This window comes from Phaethon aethereus (genome assembly GCF_964289735.1).
Source record: "Phaethon aethereus genome assembly, chromosome: 3".
NCBI classification, from domain to species: Eukaryota; Metazoa; Chordata; class Aves; order Phaethontiformes; family Phaethontidae; genus Phaethon; species Phaethon aethereus.
Window position 1 is genome coordinate 73,311,436 of NC_138576.1, and position 19,756 is coordinate 73,331,191.

The following is a 19,756-nucleotide window of genomic DNA, read 5'->3' on the forward strand; positions in this document are numbered from 1 at the left end:
TGGGTTTTCCAGCAAGGTCATAATTCAAGGAACATAAGCCTGGACATCTTCCATCTCAGATGAAACAGTTAAAGACAAATTTTGAAGATGGTTTTATTCATTTTTTAAAACAAAAGTGTAAAAGAACCAACTTACGTATGGCATCCATTTCTAGAATTGCCTGCTTGGCCTGGAAAAGTAACAAATGAAGAAGTTAAACTGTAAGTAGAAGGACATTGTGTATTACAGAGAGTAGTAAATTTGTATGTAAACAACAACAAGTTTAATTTTTTAACTAGCAAATATGGTCAGCAGCATTATTTTCTGTCTTTGTGCGTTGGACACGTTACACATGTGAAGAAGAATAGGCATGACCCTACCAGAGCTTATCTTCAGGGCTCCACACAAAAACCTGATGCACCCAGCAGCTCTGCCTTGCATGCCTACCTCCCTTCTGGCAGCACAAGGCGAGGAACATGTACCTACGGCACCCACGGGTGCAAGAAATTTCTGGAGGATGGAGCAATGGCACATCTGACCGCAAAAACGACTTTGGCTTCAAAAATAGGGCCTGTGCTGAGATCATGCTGCACACGCTGGGTCTCCTCCATGGAGACCCAAACCTCCAGAGATCTCTCTGCAAGTCTCAGAATTTAGAGCCATTGATACGAATCTCCATACTCTGCTGGGATTGGCACAAAACTGGCCCTAGTATCACATTTTTTTGTGTGTGATTCACAGAACATTTCCTCCACAAAAATCAAATAGTTTAAATCCTTTATTATTTTTCAACTCTGAAGTTGTTGGCGCAAAAAATGCTATCAACCTTGCTTCCTTTAAGACTTTCCTTGAGGAACGGCTGTTAAAAAATAAATCATCATTTGGTTTAAGTAAGATTAAACGAGGAAAAAAAGCGTCTCATGATTGCTTAAAATTTGTCACTTTTTTTAAATAGGAAAAATAATCTGGATGTTTTATCAAGCATATCAACTAATAAGAAACCAAACTGTCCTACATAACCAGTTTTCCCTTCTACAGGTGCAGTTCGATAATTTTCCACCAGGTGTCACACGTGGACTACTATTAAATCCTCCAAACACTGGGAAGAGAGACATCTCATAGCTAGCAATTACAGTTTTGTCAAAAAAAAAAAAAAAGTAAAAAGTGCAGACAACCTCAGAGATTTATTTGGTTAGATTTTTCCTTTCTCAACTGAAATCATTTATCTGGGCAGAAAATGGCATTATATTTTTGGTTAGATGTTTTTTCCACAGATTAAAAAAAAAAATCCAATAAGAAGTAAGAAAAAAATCTCGATACAAAAGCCGAGATCATGCTGTAAGTAGCTTCTTTTACAACCTAATAAACTGCAATAAGTATTTACACTGTAAGCATGCATACTAGTATAAACATTATACATTCTATAAACTCTGTCAACAAAAAGATAAGAGGAGAATTAGTAATAGCAACTGCTAGGGCTTTTTTTCCCATAATTCTCTTTTTGTTGAACTGTTGAAAATGAGAGTTAGTACAGCAGCACCATGTACGTCAATCACAGGTAACATTTTTTAGCCATTACAGCATAAAACTCAGTGAAAAAAAGTCAGGGAAATTGATCAGTGAAAATAATATTGCAAAAAATAGTAGCAAACCCAGTGGAAAAAAAAAATCAGGAAAAAACCCTGCTTCCACATGAGTCAGTGGCTGCTGTGTCATGGCAAGAGTTAATTAGGGTTAACACCCTTTGAGAGGTGCAATATGTTACATTGGGGAACATCACCTGGAGCTCTAAGACAGGATTTCATAAATAAAAGGACTAGGTTACCCTCCTCCAAGACATCACAGCTATGAATAACCTGATATCAGTGCCTCATTTTCTCTGGCATAAAGCTTGCTAGCGATCTCACCAGAAAGGGCATAGATGTCCCAGCTAGGGATGCAGGGTTCAGGATGGATGCATGTATTTGTAAAGTGAAGGGTGTGCTGCCAATGGCTTCACTTCTATGATATCTAAGACAGATTAAAATTAGCTTGTCAACATCTACATGTGCTGCAATTAGCGCACCTCAGTGTTGTGCAGACAGGCAGTATCAAGCTAAGGTATGCTGCTACAGTCAAGCTTTCTGACATTGCAGCTCTGTTCCTCGTGTCTTAGCGGGCAAATCCTAATACGGACAGTAATGCTGCTAACCCAGTTAAATTCTTCTACTCCTGTACCAAGCTCTGTAGATGTTTATAGTGGAACTTTCCCATTGACTTTGATGAATTTATTTAAAGACATAAGGAAACAACATGTTAATTAACCTCATGGAGTCTAAACTTTCTGTAAATTGCTATGCATCTTGCAACTAACAAGGTTGTTTTAAGCTAGTACATATACAAGGAGGTGTTTTGTGGTTGTTTGGGGTTTTTTTTTTTTATTATTTTTACCTTGGCAGGAATTTTAGCAGGATGATTTTCTAGAATTAGCCTCTTCAAGTGAAGAATCCAAAGGCGCTTGTCTTGCTGTGACTTTGCCTGATAAAAAAAATTGTAGCACCATGAGAAAATGCATTACTGCGCTATGCAGGGTCGGGAATAGCAAACGGTCATCAGTCAGGTTACCCAGTGAGCAGGGAGGTTTCTGTCATACCTGGACGGTATGTTGCATCTTGGGATTTTTGTAGTGGAAGACGCTAAAGCTGAGTGGTTCCTTTGGTATTACTTCAACAAGCATCAGGTTCCCACACTGTAACAAAGAGAGGCAACAATGTGAATCACGGAGGAGTTTTGGGGAGGCCTGGAGATAGCACATACCACCTGCTCTCCAACGTACCAGTATGTGAGCTTTGTATGCAAACATTTCATCTCTCTTCTTTGTAATTAGCAGCAGCTTGTCGAAGAGGAACAACGTGCGTTCATTTTTGGCTCGCTGAATGCGAAATGTTCCTTCTAACACCAGCTCCCCGTAACTTGTGAGGTCTGGCCCTTTCCAGTTAGTGAGCAAACTCTGTATCTCCTGCAACAGATCAAAGAAGAACAACCAATGTTCATTTCAGAGATTTTACGCTCTCCCATGTAACGTTCAGCATCCAACAGTGGAAAGTCACCATACACCAGTACTGAGGTTGCCAGGTTATGTGCAACGTTGCAGCCGGGTGCTTGGAGGCCCATTGCTAAGCCCAGACTAAAACATGCCCTGCTGAGTACTGGTTATTGCCTCTGCGTGGACCCAGCAAAGAGCCCTGAGCAACCTGGGGCAGCCTGTAATGAAAGAGCACAACCTCACCTCCCCGGACTTGCAGAGGTGGAAAATGGTCTGTAATTCAGTCATTGGTCTCTCTCATGCCTGCTTCCCGCTCCCCTCTCCCCTCTATGTCCCTAACCCATCGCTCCTAACATTTCCCTCTCACCCTGGGTATCCTCCTGAAGCTGTGTGGTCCTCCACTGAATGAATTATAATGTCAGGTCCGAGCCTTTTAGGCCCAGCACAGAAGACACTTCGGTGAGGTGTTCAGAGACGCTTCTCAGAAGACTGAAGGACCAGAAGTGATTTCGTCAAGTGATTATTTGAAGATGAAGATTCATTTGAATTTTTAATGATTTGTATATTCTCACCTTATTTATTACTACAGTAAAAAAAGGCTGGCTAAGCATCTAAGTACAGCTTCACAAGCCTGTGTCACTTAGCTATGGCTATTCTTGTTTCCTTGAGTTGCTCATTTTTTCTGTCAGTGGCAGCGACATAGGACTTAAGCACAGGACAGCAAATTCTAAAAGCAGACTAAACCTTAACTAGGGAACTCTTTAGAAGCATCTATTGGATTTTAAACCTGGCAGCATTAGCAAAGCAGGGACAGATTTCCTCATCCTAGGCTGGTCTCTCTAGGACATTACACTTTAATACAGCATTCAGCTAGGAAACATCTCAGTACATCTGAAGCACAGATGCAGCCTAGAGCATTCACAGGAAGAAAACCCCAGCAGCACCCTTTGGACTATACACAAGACTGTTATTAATAAAAAAAAAAAAAAGAAAAAAAAAAGAAATGAAGGAAGTTGCATTTTATCAGATCTCTTCAGGAACTTGTAAATAAGTCAGGCTACAGCACCGGGATGAAGTCCACCACTGCTGACTGAGACTTTGTGCAGTAACTGCTGTCACAGTATTTGCAGCATTACAGACTAAACGGCAATGTGATAGCCCGCAGAAGACCTATCCCTATAGCTGTAGAAACAGGTTTTATTTTTTAAAAGGGTAACTATGAACATAAACATTTTCCACAACACCGTACATTTGCCAGCTGAGCTCAATAAATTGAAAAAAACCCCATGCTTTTTTCCAAAAGCATTTAACCCTCTTTATTGCCAAATATTACTGGTTATCGTTACTCAGATTTATAGCAGACTGTTGTTAAAAGTCATTAGCATGCATTTCCAGCAATGTGTGGCAAAGGTTATACTGCTGCAGGCAAGACATTATTAAATGTAACCCTATTCTCCCTACACATAAACAAAACAAAAAAAAAGCCTCAAAAAATGGGGGCAAATAAGTTGCATTTATGTTAAAAAGAAAAAGAAGGGACAAAGAATAATATGATGTAGATTTCTGGAATGGTATAAGCCTATTACTCCCTTTTATAAACTAAAAAATCCTCCCAATTTTCTTAAAGCAATATAAATACTGCTGATGCAAATGTAACATAAAATCATGATTCACTGGGAAGTATGAAACAGAATGAAAGACCTGTAAAAATTCTACAAAAGAGCTTGCTCTTGATGCCAAAAGTTACTCAGGGTGTAGCTTTTGTTTTCTTCTCAAAAATTCTTCATTTGAAGAGAAGTTAACCTTTTCCTAACTATCATGTTTCTAGGTTTATGCTTTTCACAAAGCAACTGATAATGAGTCTTCAAAATCCCAAGAGGAAAGTACTTAAACAAGAAGCAGCACAAGAAATGCCTCAAAACAAAATTAATAAGCACAAAGGGGAGAAATCGGAAACCACAGGATTTCTGAACAAAGCCATGCCCTAGGGTTGTACAGCAGTGCTGTACAATTGGGGGAAAGGAAGAAAGAAAAGTTATCTTAAGTTCCATATTACTGCAAAATAAATGCTTTACAGGATGCTGCTTGTAGGGTAGAGATGTCTGAGATTTTCCTGCAGCAGCTATGACCATGGTTTCAAGATCGAACAGCCACAGGCATACTCAATGGGAGTCTCAATTATGACTGACAAAGATTAAAAGAAAAGATAAAAAAAAAAATGTTAATGGCACATATATTGACAAAACCAGCTCACAAACACCCACAAAATCTCTTTGGGAACTCACTTGGAGCCTGATGGCATGTTCATGTTTCCTCTTCATGTCATTTATATGCCATGCCACTCTCTGCATTGTATCTATGGCATCCAGCACCACATCATAGCCCTCTGTGTCCTTGTCAAGGTGGTTTTCTATTTCCTAAGACAGAGGGAAAATAAGTCCTGTTATTTCTAAATTCATTTTCCCAGCCAGACGCAATACTATGTTTTTTATCTGTACTATTTTGTCTTTGCATCGCAGTCACTCAAATGCAACGTTCCTGCCTTTGTTACCATTGCATGTTGTTACCAACTTGATTAACACAAGATGACTAACAAAGCCAAGCCTTTACGGTCAGCTTAGCAGCGACTATGCTCGCTGCAGCCGATGTGAGCAGAGAGGCACAGAAAGAGAGCGCAGCACGCTGACAGGAGACCTATTCAGAAGCATTTAATGGCTTTCTTAAAACGCAGAACATATCTACACACTTACAAAGACCTGATGGAATTACACTAGGCATTACTTTACAGTTGGAGAGCAGAAAAGCACCAGACATTTTAAATAAGGATCAGTGTCTTTACACTTCACTAGAACATGACTCTCTAATAGGAAACATATGTGGAAAACGTTAACAATAAAGCAGGAATTTCCGAAACTTGCTTAACTCAATTCACTGAATATGGAAAGAGTTCCCACTTCCTCAGTCATTCCTCTCCACAAAATTCTTACCAGTGGGGGTGTTTATATGTATTTCGTCCTTCTTTCAACCACCCCCAGCATTGCAACATGTGGAAAAATACTGTTTTTTGCTGGAAGAATAAATTTGTGTACAAAAGTGTTTAATCATGACAAGAATCTTCCAAACAACTTCAGAACTACAGACCAGTTTATAAAAAAAGCGCTCATTATCTGGATGCACAGACTGATTCAACATGTCTAAAACAATTACCATAAATTCCCCACTCCAAATATATGCATATGCTGTGAAGTGACGAAGTCACAAAGAGTCTCCATATGTAGAAATCAAACACTCCTAAAAGAAAGAGCATTTAAGGAAACCCAGAACCCTTCTAACCGTCAAGCCTTGTACCAGAGGCAGGAATTTTGAGGTGCAGCAGTCCTAAACTAAATACATTTCTAATGGGTGCTTACGTGCAAAAGCAGGTGGTACTTGAGGATGCGCTGGACAGGTTTCAAGAGATAGGAGCCCAGGGGCAGAGAATGCTGCAGCGCTTCTTGCCGCTCTCTGAAGAACTTGGCCAGTGCCTTGTTCCTCATGCACTCTGTCAACACAGCCACCGACCTGGAAACATCAATACGCAGCTTTAAGACACACTGTCTCCATAAGTCTGTAGGTAAAGTCAAGCATTGTTTCTTTCTTCCCTTGTAAAAGGGGATAGCAGGTTCCTAATCCAGTCACCACTGTTTCTGTTGGGGTTGTTGGGGTTTTTTTAAGTTAATCTTGTGCATTCAGTTATGTTTTCCCTTGACATGCAATCACTCTCTCTTACTGGGAATCATATGCGTGGAGCACTGCAGAATAAGCACATCATTTTCTAAATGAGGAGAATAGCAATGAATGACAAGAAGAGTCAAAACAAAAGCAAAGCTTCAGATGAGCATATTTCATTTTGGGGGTTTAATTTTTTTTTTTTTTTTTTTAAAAAAAACACAGAAAAGGTGAACTCCTTGACCCTTCCTCCAATTCAGTAGGAAGAGAACTTAATTTTTTTGTATAGGCTGTAACTTGCACTACATAAAGTGCCCAAGGGACAAATGAAGAAAGGGAACCCAGAATTCCTACCTTGGGTAGTTGGTGCAGTACTGCGTATATATGTGGAAATCTTCACTCTGCATGGGGAAGAAAGGTTTACATATATTCAGATTTTGTCAAACTAACAGCTAACACATGTGCAAGATAAAGGTGATGATGTCAAGACAATGCCTCCTCCAGTTCCTGATCAGTGAATCCTCTACTTTCACTGCGATAGTCCTAACACTACCAGAGACCTACTCATTGAATTTCATTGGGGGGGGGGGGGAATTTTTGCTTTACTTGAAACAAAAAATCAAGGAAATCTACACAGAGACAAAGCAAGTGGCTTTGCAACAGAGCCTCCAAGGTCCTTTATGACAATCTATGCATCTTAAAAAAAATAAAGAAACAAACAAAAAAAATCCCCAAAACCACAAAACAAACCAAAACCCCAACATCACCACCACACACCCCCTCTTCAAAGAGCTGACTTGCACATACCTAGTTTTTTGTGTGCTAAAGCACACACCTGCTTACTGGGAGAGGGGAGTTTTGCAGGTTATGGTCGTTGTGCAATTCTCAAACAACTATAAATACTTTCACATTTGAGCACAGTAAGTGTGAAAATTAGAAGCCACAAAAGGGATTTTTTTTTTTTTTTTAAAGTAAATTATGACTGTGTGAAAGCAGACAGTTATAACCCAAACAAGTTGTAACTACGTTCAGGTGGGTTTCCACACTTGCCTGTCACAGTGAAATTGCCCACACTTAATGCTGACAAGCTTATCAGAGCAAAAGCCTGAGTTTCATTTCTTTCCTCCTTGCCTTAAGATTTTTTTTCTTAAGCATCATCATTTAATTCTATGCAAGAACAGGTTTCCAGAAACATTCCCATGTGCTTTATGTTCACATCTGCCAACTTCTGCCCCGAATAACATGCAATTTCTGCAGCTCGCTGGAGTTCTAAAGACTAAGAAAGCACTGCAGAATGGCAAAGTGCTCCCAAAATCGATTACTTTTTCTTTCCTGAGACCTAGACCAAAAAAAAGAAATCCTCTGGTAGTAGGTTTCCACTCGAAGCATCTTCAGAACGGACTCTGGCATTCTGCAGCACAGTAGCCGTGCTCCACGAGGGGTGGTCTCCCAGGAGTAGCCGCTGGTCAATGGTGCAACCAAATATCTGCCTTCACAGCAGGCAACAGTGCTCTGAGCAGCAACGCCACTTGCGGAGAGGGCTGACATGGGCTGTGGCTTTTGTTTCTCATTGTTGGGGTTTGGTTTGGTTTTTTTGGCCATTCATCAGAAAGGGCCAGCTCAGGCAGTACCCTTCCCCGCTTCCAACAGCACTGCTCCCTTCTCCCTCTCGCAGGGGTAAAGCGGGTTGTGCTGTTCATTTCTCCATACAGTTCATAAGGACCCTGTACAAAGTAAGATGCTGCTCCATGTTGAGTATATTCATTTCAGTATTTCTTACTGGATTTCAATACTAACTGTTCTGAAAAAAATAACTAACTCGAGCAAACCTCTAATAAGTGTTTCTCTAGGGGACTGCAATCCCCATTTATTCACTAGTGGGCTTGTAGGGCTTATTAAACTGCTCTTCTCCTAGACACCAACAAAGTACCTAAATGTAGTCTTGATACAAATACAGCTAAATGATTTAGCTTGGTTTTTCACGCTTGGACTAATTTTGTTGTGGCAGCTAGTTTTTACGGCTGTGTACCTATGCCCCGTGTCCACAGCCAGAGACTGCGAGCTTGTGTCACAGCCTGTTCACGTCCATACTTGGGACCCCGGCCGCAGCTCCCAACCCTCTCTGCTCAAAAGGAAGAATTAAGAAACCTCAGAGCACTGTAGACATTACACTGTGTCATTTTCTACGGCAATCACCACCAAACTAGCTAGCACTCATAATAAGTCAGGGGGCTTAAGAGAGAGCATTAGGATGAAATTCAGTATGATGAAAAAAGGTGATTTGTTTTATATATGCATATATTAATACAAGGTTTTCATTTAGGGGCTTTTTGGAATAAATTGAAATCAATTCCCATGGCTACAGTCACAGAACAATGCAATTTATAGAACTACTTCATAAGCAAAGCGCAGAACATTTTCTGCCAATTTTTTTAAAAGTATATATATATTCTAGTCATAAATATAGTCACATGATTGTTCTGCTTTTCATACAAAAAAGAAAGTAATATCTGTTGTGAATTTTAACAAATTAAAGCATTATCTGTAAAACACCCAAGGCCAAACATTTCAGGTTTTCAGAATGGACTGAGTGCATATTCCCCACAAAAATCAAAAGCAAGTCTGAAATCCCCAGGGGGCTTTTCACACTCTTCCACTTTGGGTTTTGTTTTGGGGTTTTTGGGCAGAAGGGTGGGGTTTTTTTGTTTATTTGGGTTTTTGGGTTGGGTTTTCTGTTTGTTTGTTTTTTAACACAAGATTAAAATTATTTTCAATAGGATTTTTGGTTTTAAAAGAATATTATTCTAGCTATTAACCGGAACAACTTGTATTTAACAAAAAAAAAGTTCCTTAAGCCATCAACACCTCTAAAAACTTTAAGAATGGTTTCACAATCATCCCTGCTTTCTGAACAGACAAGACTCCAAATTTCATACTGCAATTACATGTGTATGCGTTTCATTGCGCCACAGCTCATTTCATCAAACAAAACCATCAGAGAGCATTTACTTTTCCAAGCTATGCAAGCATACTGACAGTAGAAAGTCAATTATATATATTTTGCCTCCAGAATGAGATTGTTGATACGCATTCAAACTTAGGAAGCTGGCATGAATCAACATTATACACCTTGCCAAGGCATCAGGATTCACGTGAACACGTTGGGAGAGCGGCCAAGAGAGCCACTTCCAAGAGAGGCTCTTCCTAAGCCTGAGTAAGGAAGCCGCCCTACTCAGGACAGTCCTTCTCCCAGCACCTGCCTGGTTACCCAGCACCTCTGCATGGTCAAAGAAGGGACCTTTAGTTCACACACCCAGCAGGTCTTCTCTACTTCACAGCGGACTCCCCAGAGCAAGCACTGTGTTACTGGGAGCATATCAGGGCACAAGCCCTGCCAGCTAAAGCCAATGCTGTGAACTATGTTCAGAAGCAACAGAAAAGCCAGGACTAAGATGGATTTAATATATTTCTATCAGTACTTTCACACTGCAAGCAAAACACCAGCTATGCTCTTCAGGATTTCTTTGGACAGTCTGATCCTTACTCAGCTTGAAAATAATTTTTTCCTCAACTGTCTTCAAACCAGATTAAAAAATCATCTCTGTGTGGAGAATGGAATCACTCCAGAGATCTTTTTTAATCTGGGGCCCCAAAGCTGGTGTGGTAGAGGGTGCACAAACTGAGACACAAGCCGAGAGTTCATCTGCACTGCCTGTGACTACAAGTCACCCTGAAGAGCAAAGCCAAGCACCATAAGATCCCAGCTATACTTAGCTTGTCCCCCGTCACTGAACCGATTCACTGTGCGTCTCCTCCTCATGAAATGAAGTGCCAAACACATGGCTACAGCCCTGATCTTCTCTCAACTCCTGGTGCACTGTGCTTTTTTACAGCCTTAAAAGGCACTTTAAAAGAAAACAGAGACTGAGAAAATGAGCTGAGTCAGAGCGTAAACTGAAGCCAATTGTCTGGATCACCTCTTCATTAATGAGATGCTGGATTACAGTAATTCTCCCTTTCCCCTTGGTTAAGATGTTGGTGTGTCTTTCAGAAAACGTATGTTCTGAATTTCTGAGGTGCTGAGTGAGAAGAGCGATGTGCCAGAATTAAGTTCTCCTTTACATCAACTCACTTAAATGTAAACATGAGGAATACTGAAGTCAATATTCTAATTAACATTGGCATCATTACTATGAAAATGAAAGACTGAGTTGGCAAGACGACATATAAACAAACTTTAATGTGAATAATTAAGCTATAGCTAAGCTTGCACTGGAACCCTTTTATCAGCTGCTGATTACAGTTACCAGCAAAATGTCTCCAAGACATTTAGCGTACTAGAATTAATACAGTTCCTCTAGACAAAGAGGCAGAACCAGAGCTCGGTAGAAACTAAACTAGTATACCATGACCCTCAGTGGCAGGTTCTTTCCGTGCAGCAGCCATCCCACACTGTTTGAAAAAAATACTCATTCACATCATCTGCATCTTGGGGCAGAAGAGTGAAGGCAGCAATTTGTGACCGGGCAGCAGGTTTTTAAAAAGCATGCTTTTCTGCATTTGTGTCTACAGATGCCTGTGGGTTATTAATCAATTAAAATATCTGGAAGCAGAGGGATTTCATACAATGTTGCAAGTTGTTAAATATTTCTGTTTATATACAGTCATAGCTTTGCATGGTTGTTTTATCTGTTAGTTCTATGTCACTAGCTAGTTTACGCTAAAGACATCTTGCTGAAGTCTGTTAACAAATAAAAGCTGCCGGTTTAGGAGCTACTTACTTTGGGCACTCAGTGCAACAAATGTTAAGATAAAGACTCAAATCCACAACTGTGAGGTTTTCTTCGAAGTGCACTAATGTGATTTGATTGGCCAGCAGGAGTAGGGAAGTGATTGTACCCCTGTACTCGGCACTGGTGAGGCCGTACCTCGAATACTGTGTTCAGTTTTGGGCCCCTCACTACAAGAAGGATGCTGACGTGCTCGAGTGTGCCCAGAGAAGGGCAGCGAAGCTGATGAGGAGCCTGGAGCACAAGTCTTAGGAGGATTGGCTGAGGGAACTGGGGTTGTTTAGTCTGGAGAAGAGGAGGCTGAGGGGAGACCTTATCGCTCTCTACAACTACCCGAAAGGGGGTTGTGGTGAGGTGGGTGTTGGTCTCTTCTCCCAAGTAACTAGCAATAGGACAAGAGGCAATGGCTTCAAGTTGCGCCAGGGGAGGTTTAGATTGGATATTAGGAAAAATTTTTTTACTGCGAGAGTGGTCAAGCATTGGAACAGGCTGCCCAGGGAGGTGGTGGAGTCGCCATCACTGGAGGTGTTCAGAAAACATGTAGACGTGGCACTTCAGGACATGGTTTACTGGGCTTGGTGGTGTTGAGTTGATGGTTGGACTTGATGATCTTAAAGGTCTTTTCCAACCTTAACGATTCTACGATAATCCTTACTCTATTTCCCTTAAAAGTAAAAGATGCAAAGCTGTTTACTACTCAAGCATGAAAGTTGTACACAGGAAACACAGTGATGTATGATTGCGTGAGGAAAGTACAAAATGCTATACAGCATTGAGCAAAACCAAATGACGAAGTCAAGGTCAAGGAAACAATCCATCAAATATGGTCCAAAAGTAGACCTTACAAAATGAAGCTCCCTAGATGTTTTCACAGATATCAAACATTTTAGTTCCAACAAGCTCCAGAGTTACTTCAACCATAACTGTTCTGCTATAGATGCAAACTAACTTCATGTCATTTCACATGAATCCTGAAGAAAGAAATGGCTATTATGTTATGCAATTACTGAGCTTCATGAAATGCAAGAAGTAAACACAGTACCTACAGTGAAAACTCGATTATATGTGTAAATTCCCAGCTACGGTATTCACAACTGAACCAGTAGGGTGAAAAAAAGGGCACTAGAACCAGAGGTCGTGTAACCTAAGCACAGTTCCACTGGAAGCATTAAAGCAGCTCCAGCGGAGCTACATCCATTAGCTAAGGCTGTGAGCTATGACTTCAGCATGATATTATCCCTGTGCTTAACTCACAGTGAAGATCTAGCACACTCAAAGCAATCAAACAATAAATGGCCAAAGTCCCGCAAGACTTGAAGGACTGCATACTGCCAAAAAAGGCAGTTTTATTTCCACTGCTCAATGCTGGGAAGATACAAGCAACCAAGAATGGACAACTGGAGTCTGTTAAGACAGTCAGCAGTTGCTGTAATGACATCTTCACGGCCAAAACCAGAACTGTGGGTTATTTTGGTATTGTTTGATTTTGCTTTTAAGTGTTTGCATTTGTCTGGATGAAGCTAAAAAATACTTGTTAGGACTGCAATCTCTAGCAATTTCTGAGCCATCAGGCACTTGCCTGCCAATAATACAAATGCTAAAAGCATTTGACAAAGGAACAAAAAGCACAAGCAATGATATGCAGATGGATTTTGGAACTAATGACCAAAAAGTCTACCAGAAAACTCCTCTCAGCTGGCCAATATGAATAAGAGCGCAAATTTTTCCTGGACTTGCTATTATCACTTGCACCACCTCTGTTTCATGTCCCAGCCAGGAGTAGTCCCAGCGGTCCCGGTTATAAGCAAGCTATACAGCAAAAGATCTACCGGTTCCAAACTGTGGTATTTGTAAATATCCTGAAGGCCTCACAATTGACCTTCACTTGCACGGGCACTCTGCTGACTTATGCTCAACTTCTTGTCTGCCAGGATCCCAGGTCCTTTTTTCCAAGCCATTTTCTGGTCAGCCAGACCCAGTGTGCACATGGCAGAATGCATGTGCATGCCATGCCAGAAGCAGGACTTTGCACTTGCTTTTATGCCATTCTCTCTCCTTCAATTCAATATATGCTATTTGGAGCAGTAACAACATGCCATAAATCCCATTGCAACGGGGCAAAAATACATCCTACTTTCACAGCAGTGGTGCCAACACTAAGACATCTCAGTGCTTACAAAAGTTCAATTACTAAATAAGTAACAGCTTTTCCCAAACTCAACTTCAAGCAAGTGATCCGGTGAAACAGCAGTACTAAGTTGGTATCATCACCCCCCTTTATGATAAAATCCCTTGTATCACAACAGTGACAAACAAATTACTGGACCATCATGAGAGGGTGGTCCAGTTAATCCTAGATCCTTGTGTTAGACCTATTACATTGGATGCTTGGTGCTGGCAATACTGAGTTTAGGACAAAGTATAAAACATGACAGGGTTTGGCTTTTTGGTTTTGTTGGTTTTTTCATTATGGAAAAAGGCAGACACACCTACAGAGAGATTATCCATATTTAAACAGCTACATGCCCCTTCTTGGACTCCTCTTCCCCCAGGAATACCATGGAGATGGCGTTATTTCTTAAAGCATTTGGGCCCTACAGATTCAAGGCACATGTACACTCTGGTGAAGTCTGCAGTGAACTAGAGTCATCTGTAGCCCAAAGTACTTTGCCTCTTGTTGTCCTACCCATTGTAGCCATTCCCCTTCTCACTGATTGGCTCTCTAGGGTTTCCTACAATGAAGGACACCTACTTGAGTACCTTGTACTTCTCCTGCACCTAACAACTTCTCCTTCTCTATATTTTTGCCTTCAGAATTGCCCAACAGAATAAAGATGTCAGATAATGTTCAGAAAATTCAAAGTATTCCAGAGAGAATGAGATTTGAATCTTAAGGCTAGACCTTGGGCCACCTCCTTTAAAAAGAAAATTAAAGCTATGGCTGCTGAACTCAGGAAAAAAATGCATCTCAGAAAACAATATGGCCACAAGTATGTTAAGATTATTGCCTTTTCTAAAATGCAGCGAAGTTATATCCTCTAGTTGTTTTTAAGCTGACAAGTCATAACTGGAGTACCACTTGATCACTTATACTAAAAAAAGGGAGGGGAAAAAAAAGAATCTCTGTAATACTCCACAAAAAAAAAAAAAATCTAAACATGAACTCTAGATCAACAGCTTCACCAGTTCAGATACACTTATTGAAGAAAATAACACCTTTTTCTTGATTTTTTTTAAAATGCAAATCAGAGACATATCCCTATCACCTGCTAAGAGAAATTCCTTTCCCTTTCCATAGATTTGCTAACTTTTCTTAGTTGAAGTCATACAAGCTGTCAGAATTAGGTCTCAAATACTAATAAATTAATCTTACTCCCCCATATCACTTTGCAACTGGTGTTGTGCTGCATATCCTGCAGTAGCCACTTACCTTGGAAACAAAACAGTCTGCTATAGCCACAGGATCATTTTCACAGTTTTCCAAATCTTGCAGAAGTTCACTAAAAAAAACAAAACAGGAAAAGCAAAGACAATTATGGCACACCTTGGAATATACACATCTGTATATTCAGAGCCAGACAGTGCTTCATCATTCATGGCAGTGATGCCTAAAGCACTTAATGATACAAAGGGTGCTAAAAAGGGAACAAGAACCCCTCTGATGTCCTTCTTTGCCCTACATTCATAGCTGCTGGGTTTTTTTGTCTGGAGGCAGAGGAGCACCCTAAGGAAATGATATTCCCACATACTTAAAAATTCAGTCAGCACAATGACCATGGATTGCTGATCTCCTAAGCAAAGCTGAGCCCCTTCCTTCAGACTGACAACTCTTCTACAATACTCATAGTGGTGTAGTGAGGTAGTCGTGTAGCTTGTATTTCAACTAACACAATTTAAAACTAACAAAATTTAAAAGAGAATGAAGTACATGCCCTGTCCTATAAAGGCCTCATATGTTCTAAAAGCTTTGCTTGACTGAGGGAGATGAGGAGCTGGTCTGAAAAACACAGATGAGAACCAGGGATGTATTACACATACGAGAAGAATGGTAATAAGGTCACTCGGGAAAATTTGTCTACCTTTAGTGGGTCTCTTCACTGAAGAAAAATGGTTAGCCTGGAAGAAGTTTTCTGGACAGGAATATATAAATTCTACATGCATAAAAATAAAACCTCACCAAGAGGATTTTATATTTTTGACATGCCAAGCAGGAAATGAATTCATTGTAACAGGAGCAAAGCAATAAGGGAGTATGTTCACTGTTGTATGGAACTCAGTTCTCAAAAGCCAACTCAGTGAAAGAAAGAGTTCAAGCAGAAGAAAACAACCTCAAAGATCTCTCCTTGATCCAAAGAGCCTTTAGTCTTACTGAAAGATGCACTCAGAAAAATGAGAGAAGAAACTGAGTTTTCTGCCAAACTGTTCTCTGACAGAACTTTTCTCCTCCTACACTCCCCCCCCCCCCCCCCCCCCCGCCGCTTTCTCATCAGATGATTTTCCGTTTAGGGCTACTTTTCTCCCAGTTCACAGCTGGTTCCCTGAACGAGTTTCACATAAGAGTTGCTAAGCCTGTATCTAGGGAACTACCCTTTTCCCCTTTAAGAGACACAATTTCCCTCTGTGAGTAAGAAAAGGAGTAAACCAGAAAAGTTTCCTGACTTGTTCTTTGCTTCTCTAATTACTGGAGGAAGGAAGGGGAGAAATCAGCAATCAGTCAGAAGGAACAAAGACAGACAAAGACCTGAGGTTCAGTGGTCACTAAGACGCTCTGTACAGAAACAACCTCCACACGTCAATTTCTCCCTTCATCAAAATTGGAATAAAAATGTGACCCTTGCTTGATAGCCCACGCTCCTGACCCCCCTTTACATCAGCAAAAGCAGCAAGCTGTAGCAATGGCCACCATAACCATTAGTTACAACGACTGACTGTTCCACACATGAGTTTTGGAAATAACATCAAACACACTGAAGAGGCTCAGAGGATTCCTGCTGTCTGGCAGGCAGATGTTCTTCTGATGGCTTAGAGTATGTAGCACCTTGATTGCCATTTTATTCCTACTGGTCTCCCATAATACTACATTATTTCTCCTACAGGATAGAGTAAAGCAACACTTGCAAGATTTTATATATTCATGCAATGAGTCCAAGTTTATGCGGTAAATACCCTATGGGCTTGTGCTGAAGACACAAGCCACTAGCGTAAGGGCTGTGCTTTGAAAGATTTTGTTGCCTATACTGCACTCTCTTCTGTCTCACCTGGCTGGTAAGAATGGGATTGGTAAGAGCACTGTAAAAATAACAGTTACCATCCAGGCCATCATTTCTGCCATTCAAGGTAACACCTAAAAATTGTAAGCTGTTTAGCGGAGAGAAATTCCCATTTACTGAAATGAAATTTCTCAGATCTATACAAAGTCAAAAAAAAAATCCCCCAAGACTAAAACTTTTGATCATTGATTAATGGTCAAATTCAAAGTTCAGGAAAACAAGGTGATTCTGAAACTATAAAATCATGCTCACAAAAAGCATCTGAAACTATTAACACAGAACTGCCAAATGGACCTTTTTCAAAGGTAAAAATAAATAGAAAGGCTCTAGAGTATGTTTAGGACCCAGAAGCTACATGCCAAGTTTCACACAGGAGGGAACTTAATCCCTGAAGCTATATTGGGAATCTACAATGAGTGTTCAGTCTTCTAAGGCTCACAATTTCCATGTAGAATTTTAAATGAGAAGGCCTGAAATACATTAGTAATTTACTAGAGGCTTTGGACAACTTTTCAGCGACTTTTAACCATGTAACATATCTATCTCTAAAACTGCCCAAACCTGATTTTTTTCTTTTAATTTCTTTTTGTTCTTTTTAACCTCTGCAAATACTTTTTGTTGTTGTTGTTGCTGCAACTCAGTTATTCTCTATAATGGCTGATCATACCTGAAGGTATTTTTATTAGGTAATATTTGCAATGATGCTGGTATAAATGTGTCCTAGCTACCAAGTCTGCCATTTCTCTAGCTTTTGAATGATCAGAAAATATAATGTCCAGAAAGTTTTTTTTTTCCATCCTGTGACCTCTGGGAAGCTGTAAGCTCACATTGTCTCATGGCTCTAAAACACACGATCAGGCTACCACTATGCATTTTCCATCGTTCAGACATTCAGTCAAGTCAGTTGTTGTAGCTGAAGCAGGGCACAGCAGCTCTCTTCTAGTTAAGTGTATTTCCGTTACTCTGCAGTAGCTGTTTTAAGTTTCAGGAAAGGATTTTAGGTTTCAGCTTTGTCCACAAGTTCTGAATAGATCCATCCCCACTTTTCCCTTCAATAATGAAAAGCAATCCCAGCAGCTGAAGCACTTTAAAGTAGCTTCCCATGATGATGGAAAAACATTGAAGATGCTCTTTGACACTAGTCTTCCACTTCAGAATCCTCTTTTGATTCAATTAAATTATCTGTTCTTCTTTGAAGAACACAGTAGTTTGGGAGATGTTTTGTCAACTATAACAAAGTTAAGAGAGCTTTTACAGGAGTAATGGGATATAAAAGACGTGGGAACTTTATGCCAATATATTTCTTGCATCAATTGAATATTCAGGTTTTCCTTAAATGCTAAATAAGTTAATTATTTTTATAGTAACAAAGGATTCAGACAAAAGTTGCAGTAGCATGGTCCTAAAACTGCAGATACTGCAGGTCCCACACAATGTGTCACTAGCTAAACAAGCAAGAAGTTTTACTTCAGGCTCCTAATATACACTAGAACCCTACCTGCGGTGTTTTAGAGAAGGCTGTAAAGATATTGAACAGAAGCCTTCAATAAATGGAAAGGTACTTGAACACAGTTTTGCGAAGTTAATTCAAGGAGGCCCTAGTAGTATAAAACACTACAAAATCCAGATCTGGGTGATGTATATCGCTACACAAAAGGACCCAATATAACAGGAATAAAACCACATCTCTAGTAAGGCAAGAATTTCATTCACAGTGGTCTTGCATTAGGCTCAGTTACGGCACAGAGCAGGTTAGGCTTTAATTAATGGAAAAACTCAGCATGAAAAGAAAAAAAAGTAAATGGAGACCACATTTGATTCATAAAATAAAGAGCTAAAAAAAATCTGATCTCAGTAAACCAACCCTACTGAGAATCAAAGATAGACCATTCTCAATTTATATATCTTGGCTGTATTAAAATGATAAAAGAGTATTTGCTTGGCTTGCTCCCTCCCCATTGACACAGAACTGTTTACATTTAGTTAAATATGAATTTACCTGTTGAAATGGTAGATATCCCGTATGTTTCCAAACAGGGCTGATCGCTCTTCCGTCCCCAGGGAGAGCTTGGTCTGGTCAGTGATACAGTCGAGGTAATCCTACAAGAGAGATGAGAAGGAGGCCTTCAGACATTTCTTCCTTTTCTAGACCAGTAAACAGAGCTATGTTTTATTCTACAAGATGAGTCTCTTCATATCAGTTTCACCTTATTATTACAGTAAAGCCTTCAATAGCCCCTCTGTGAACAGTCACTCTATTATGAAAGGTAACAGTACTTATCTGTTCATTGAAACCAAGAAAATAACAAAAGACTGAACGCTAAGTTATAGCCCTCAGATGGGACAGCCAGTCATTTCTCTTGCTAATGATATACAAATGTATTCAGATATCATTCACAATGACAGTTTAATTGATCATTTAACTGGTTCAAAGACAAAAAATGTAAAAATAAGAGGTGAAGAATGTCACTTAATGCAGTCTTAGTAACAGAAAACCTATATAATGGAGAGCAGAAAGCATACAAGCAACGCAGGCTCAGAAAAGCAATCACCACAAATGTTTGTTGTTTTTTTTTTTTAATCATAGTTAAGAAAACAATGCAGAGTTTGTAGAGGACAGATCTCAATGTATATACGTGCATGCAGTTTAACCACACATACAGTTACATTGCAAATTACATTGCTATATACTCTAGCAAAGATTCCCTTTTGTATTTACAAGAGTGATAGTGTCTCATCCAGGGACTTTAATTGAATAGGAACAAGACAGCTAGAAAAAGCTCAGCTCAGCAGTGCTCTGGGAGAACAACTTTCCCACCTCTGCCCTCACTTTGCTAAGAGCTCAGCTCCCAAAGTGTCACCTTTCATTCGGTTGCTGCTACAGTATTAAAATTTCTCAGATAACGGCAAACAAATCCAGCAGGCTATTTAACTAACTACAACTCATAAACCAAGAAACCCAATGTGCTGCCACATTCACAAAG

General features: G+C 40.1%; 1 protein-coding gene across 2 annotated transcripts in view; it reads right to left on the minus strand.

Annotated features, from left to right (window-relative positions):
• PLEKHG1 (pleckstrin homology and RhoGEF domain containing G1) overlaps positions 1-19,756 on the minus strand; it is a gene marked incomplete at its 3' end in the record, with an annotated part of 47,395 nt that overhangs the window by 9,954 nt on the left and 17,685 nt on the right. For both annotated transcript variants that reach the window (XM_081997621.1, XM_081997620.1), the window contains exons 2-10: positions 18,772-18,872; positions 14,933-15,002; positions 7,067-7,113; positions 6,415-6,565; positions 5,290-5,421; positions 2,795-2,977; positions 2,612-2,707; positions 2,410-2,496; positions 136-169 (exon numbers count right to left, since the gene is read on the minus strand). In XM_081997621.1, coding sequence (XP_081853747.1) covers positions 136-169; positions 2,410-2,496; positions 2,612-2,707; positions 2,795-2,977; positions 5,290-5,421; positions 6,415-6,565; positions 7,067-7,113; positions 14,933-15,002; positions 18,772-18,872 — 901 coding nt within the window. The remainder of the gene's footprint in view (positions 1-135; positions 170-2,409; positions 2,497-2,611; positions 2,708-2,794; positions 2,978-5,289; positions 5,422-6,414; positions 6,566-7,066; positions 7,114-14,932; positions 15,003-18,771; positions 18,873-19,756) is intronic.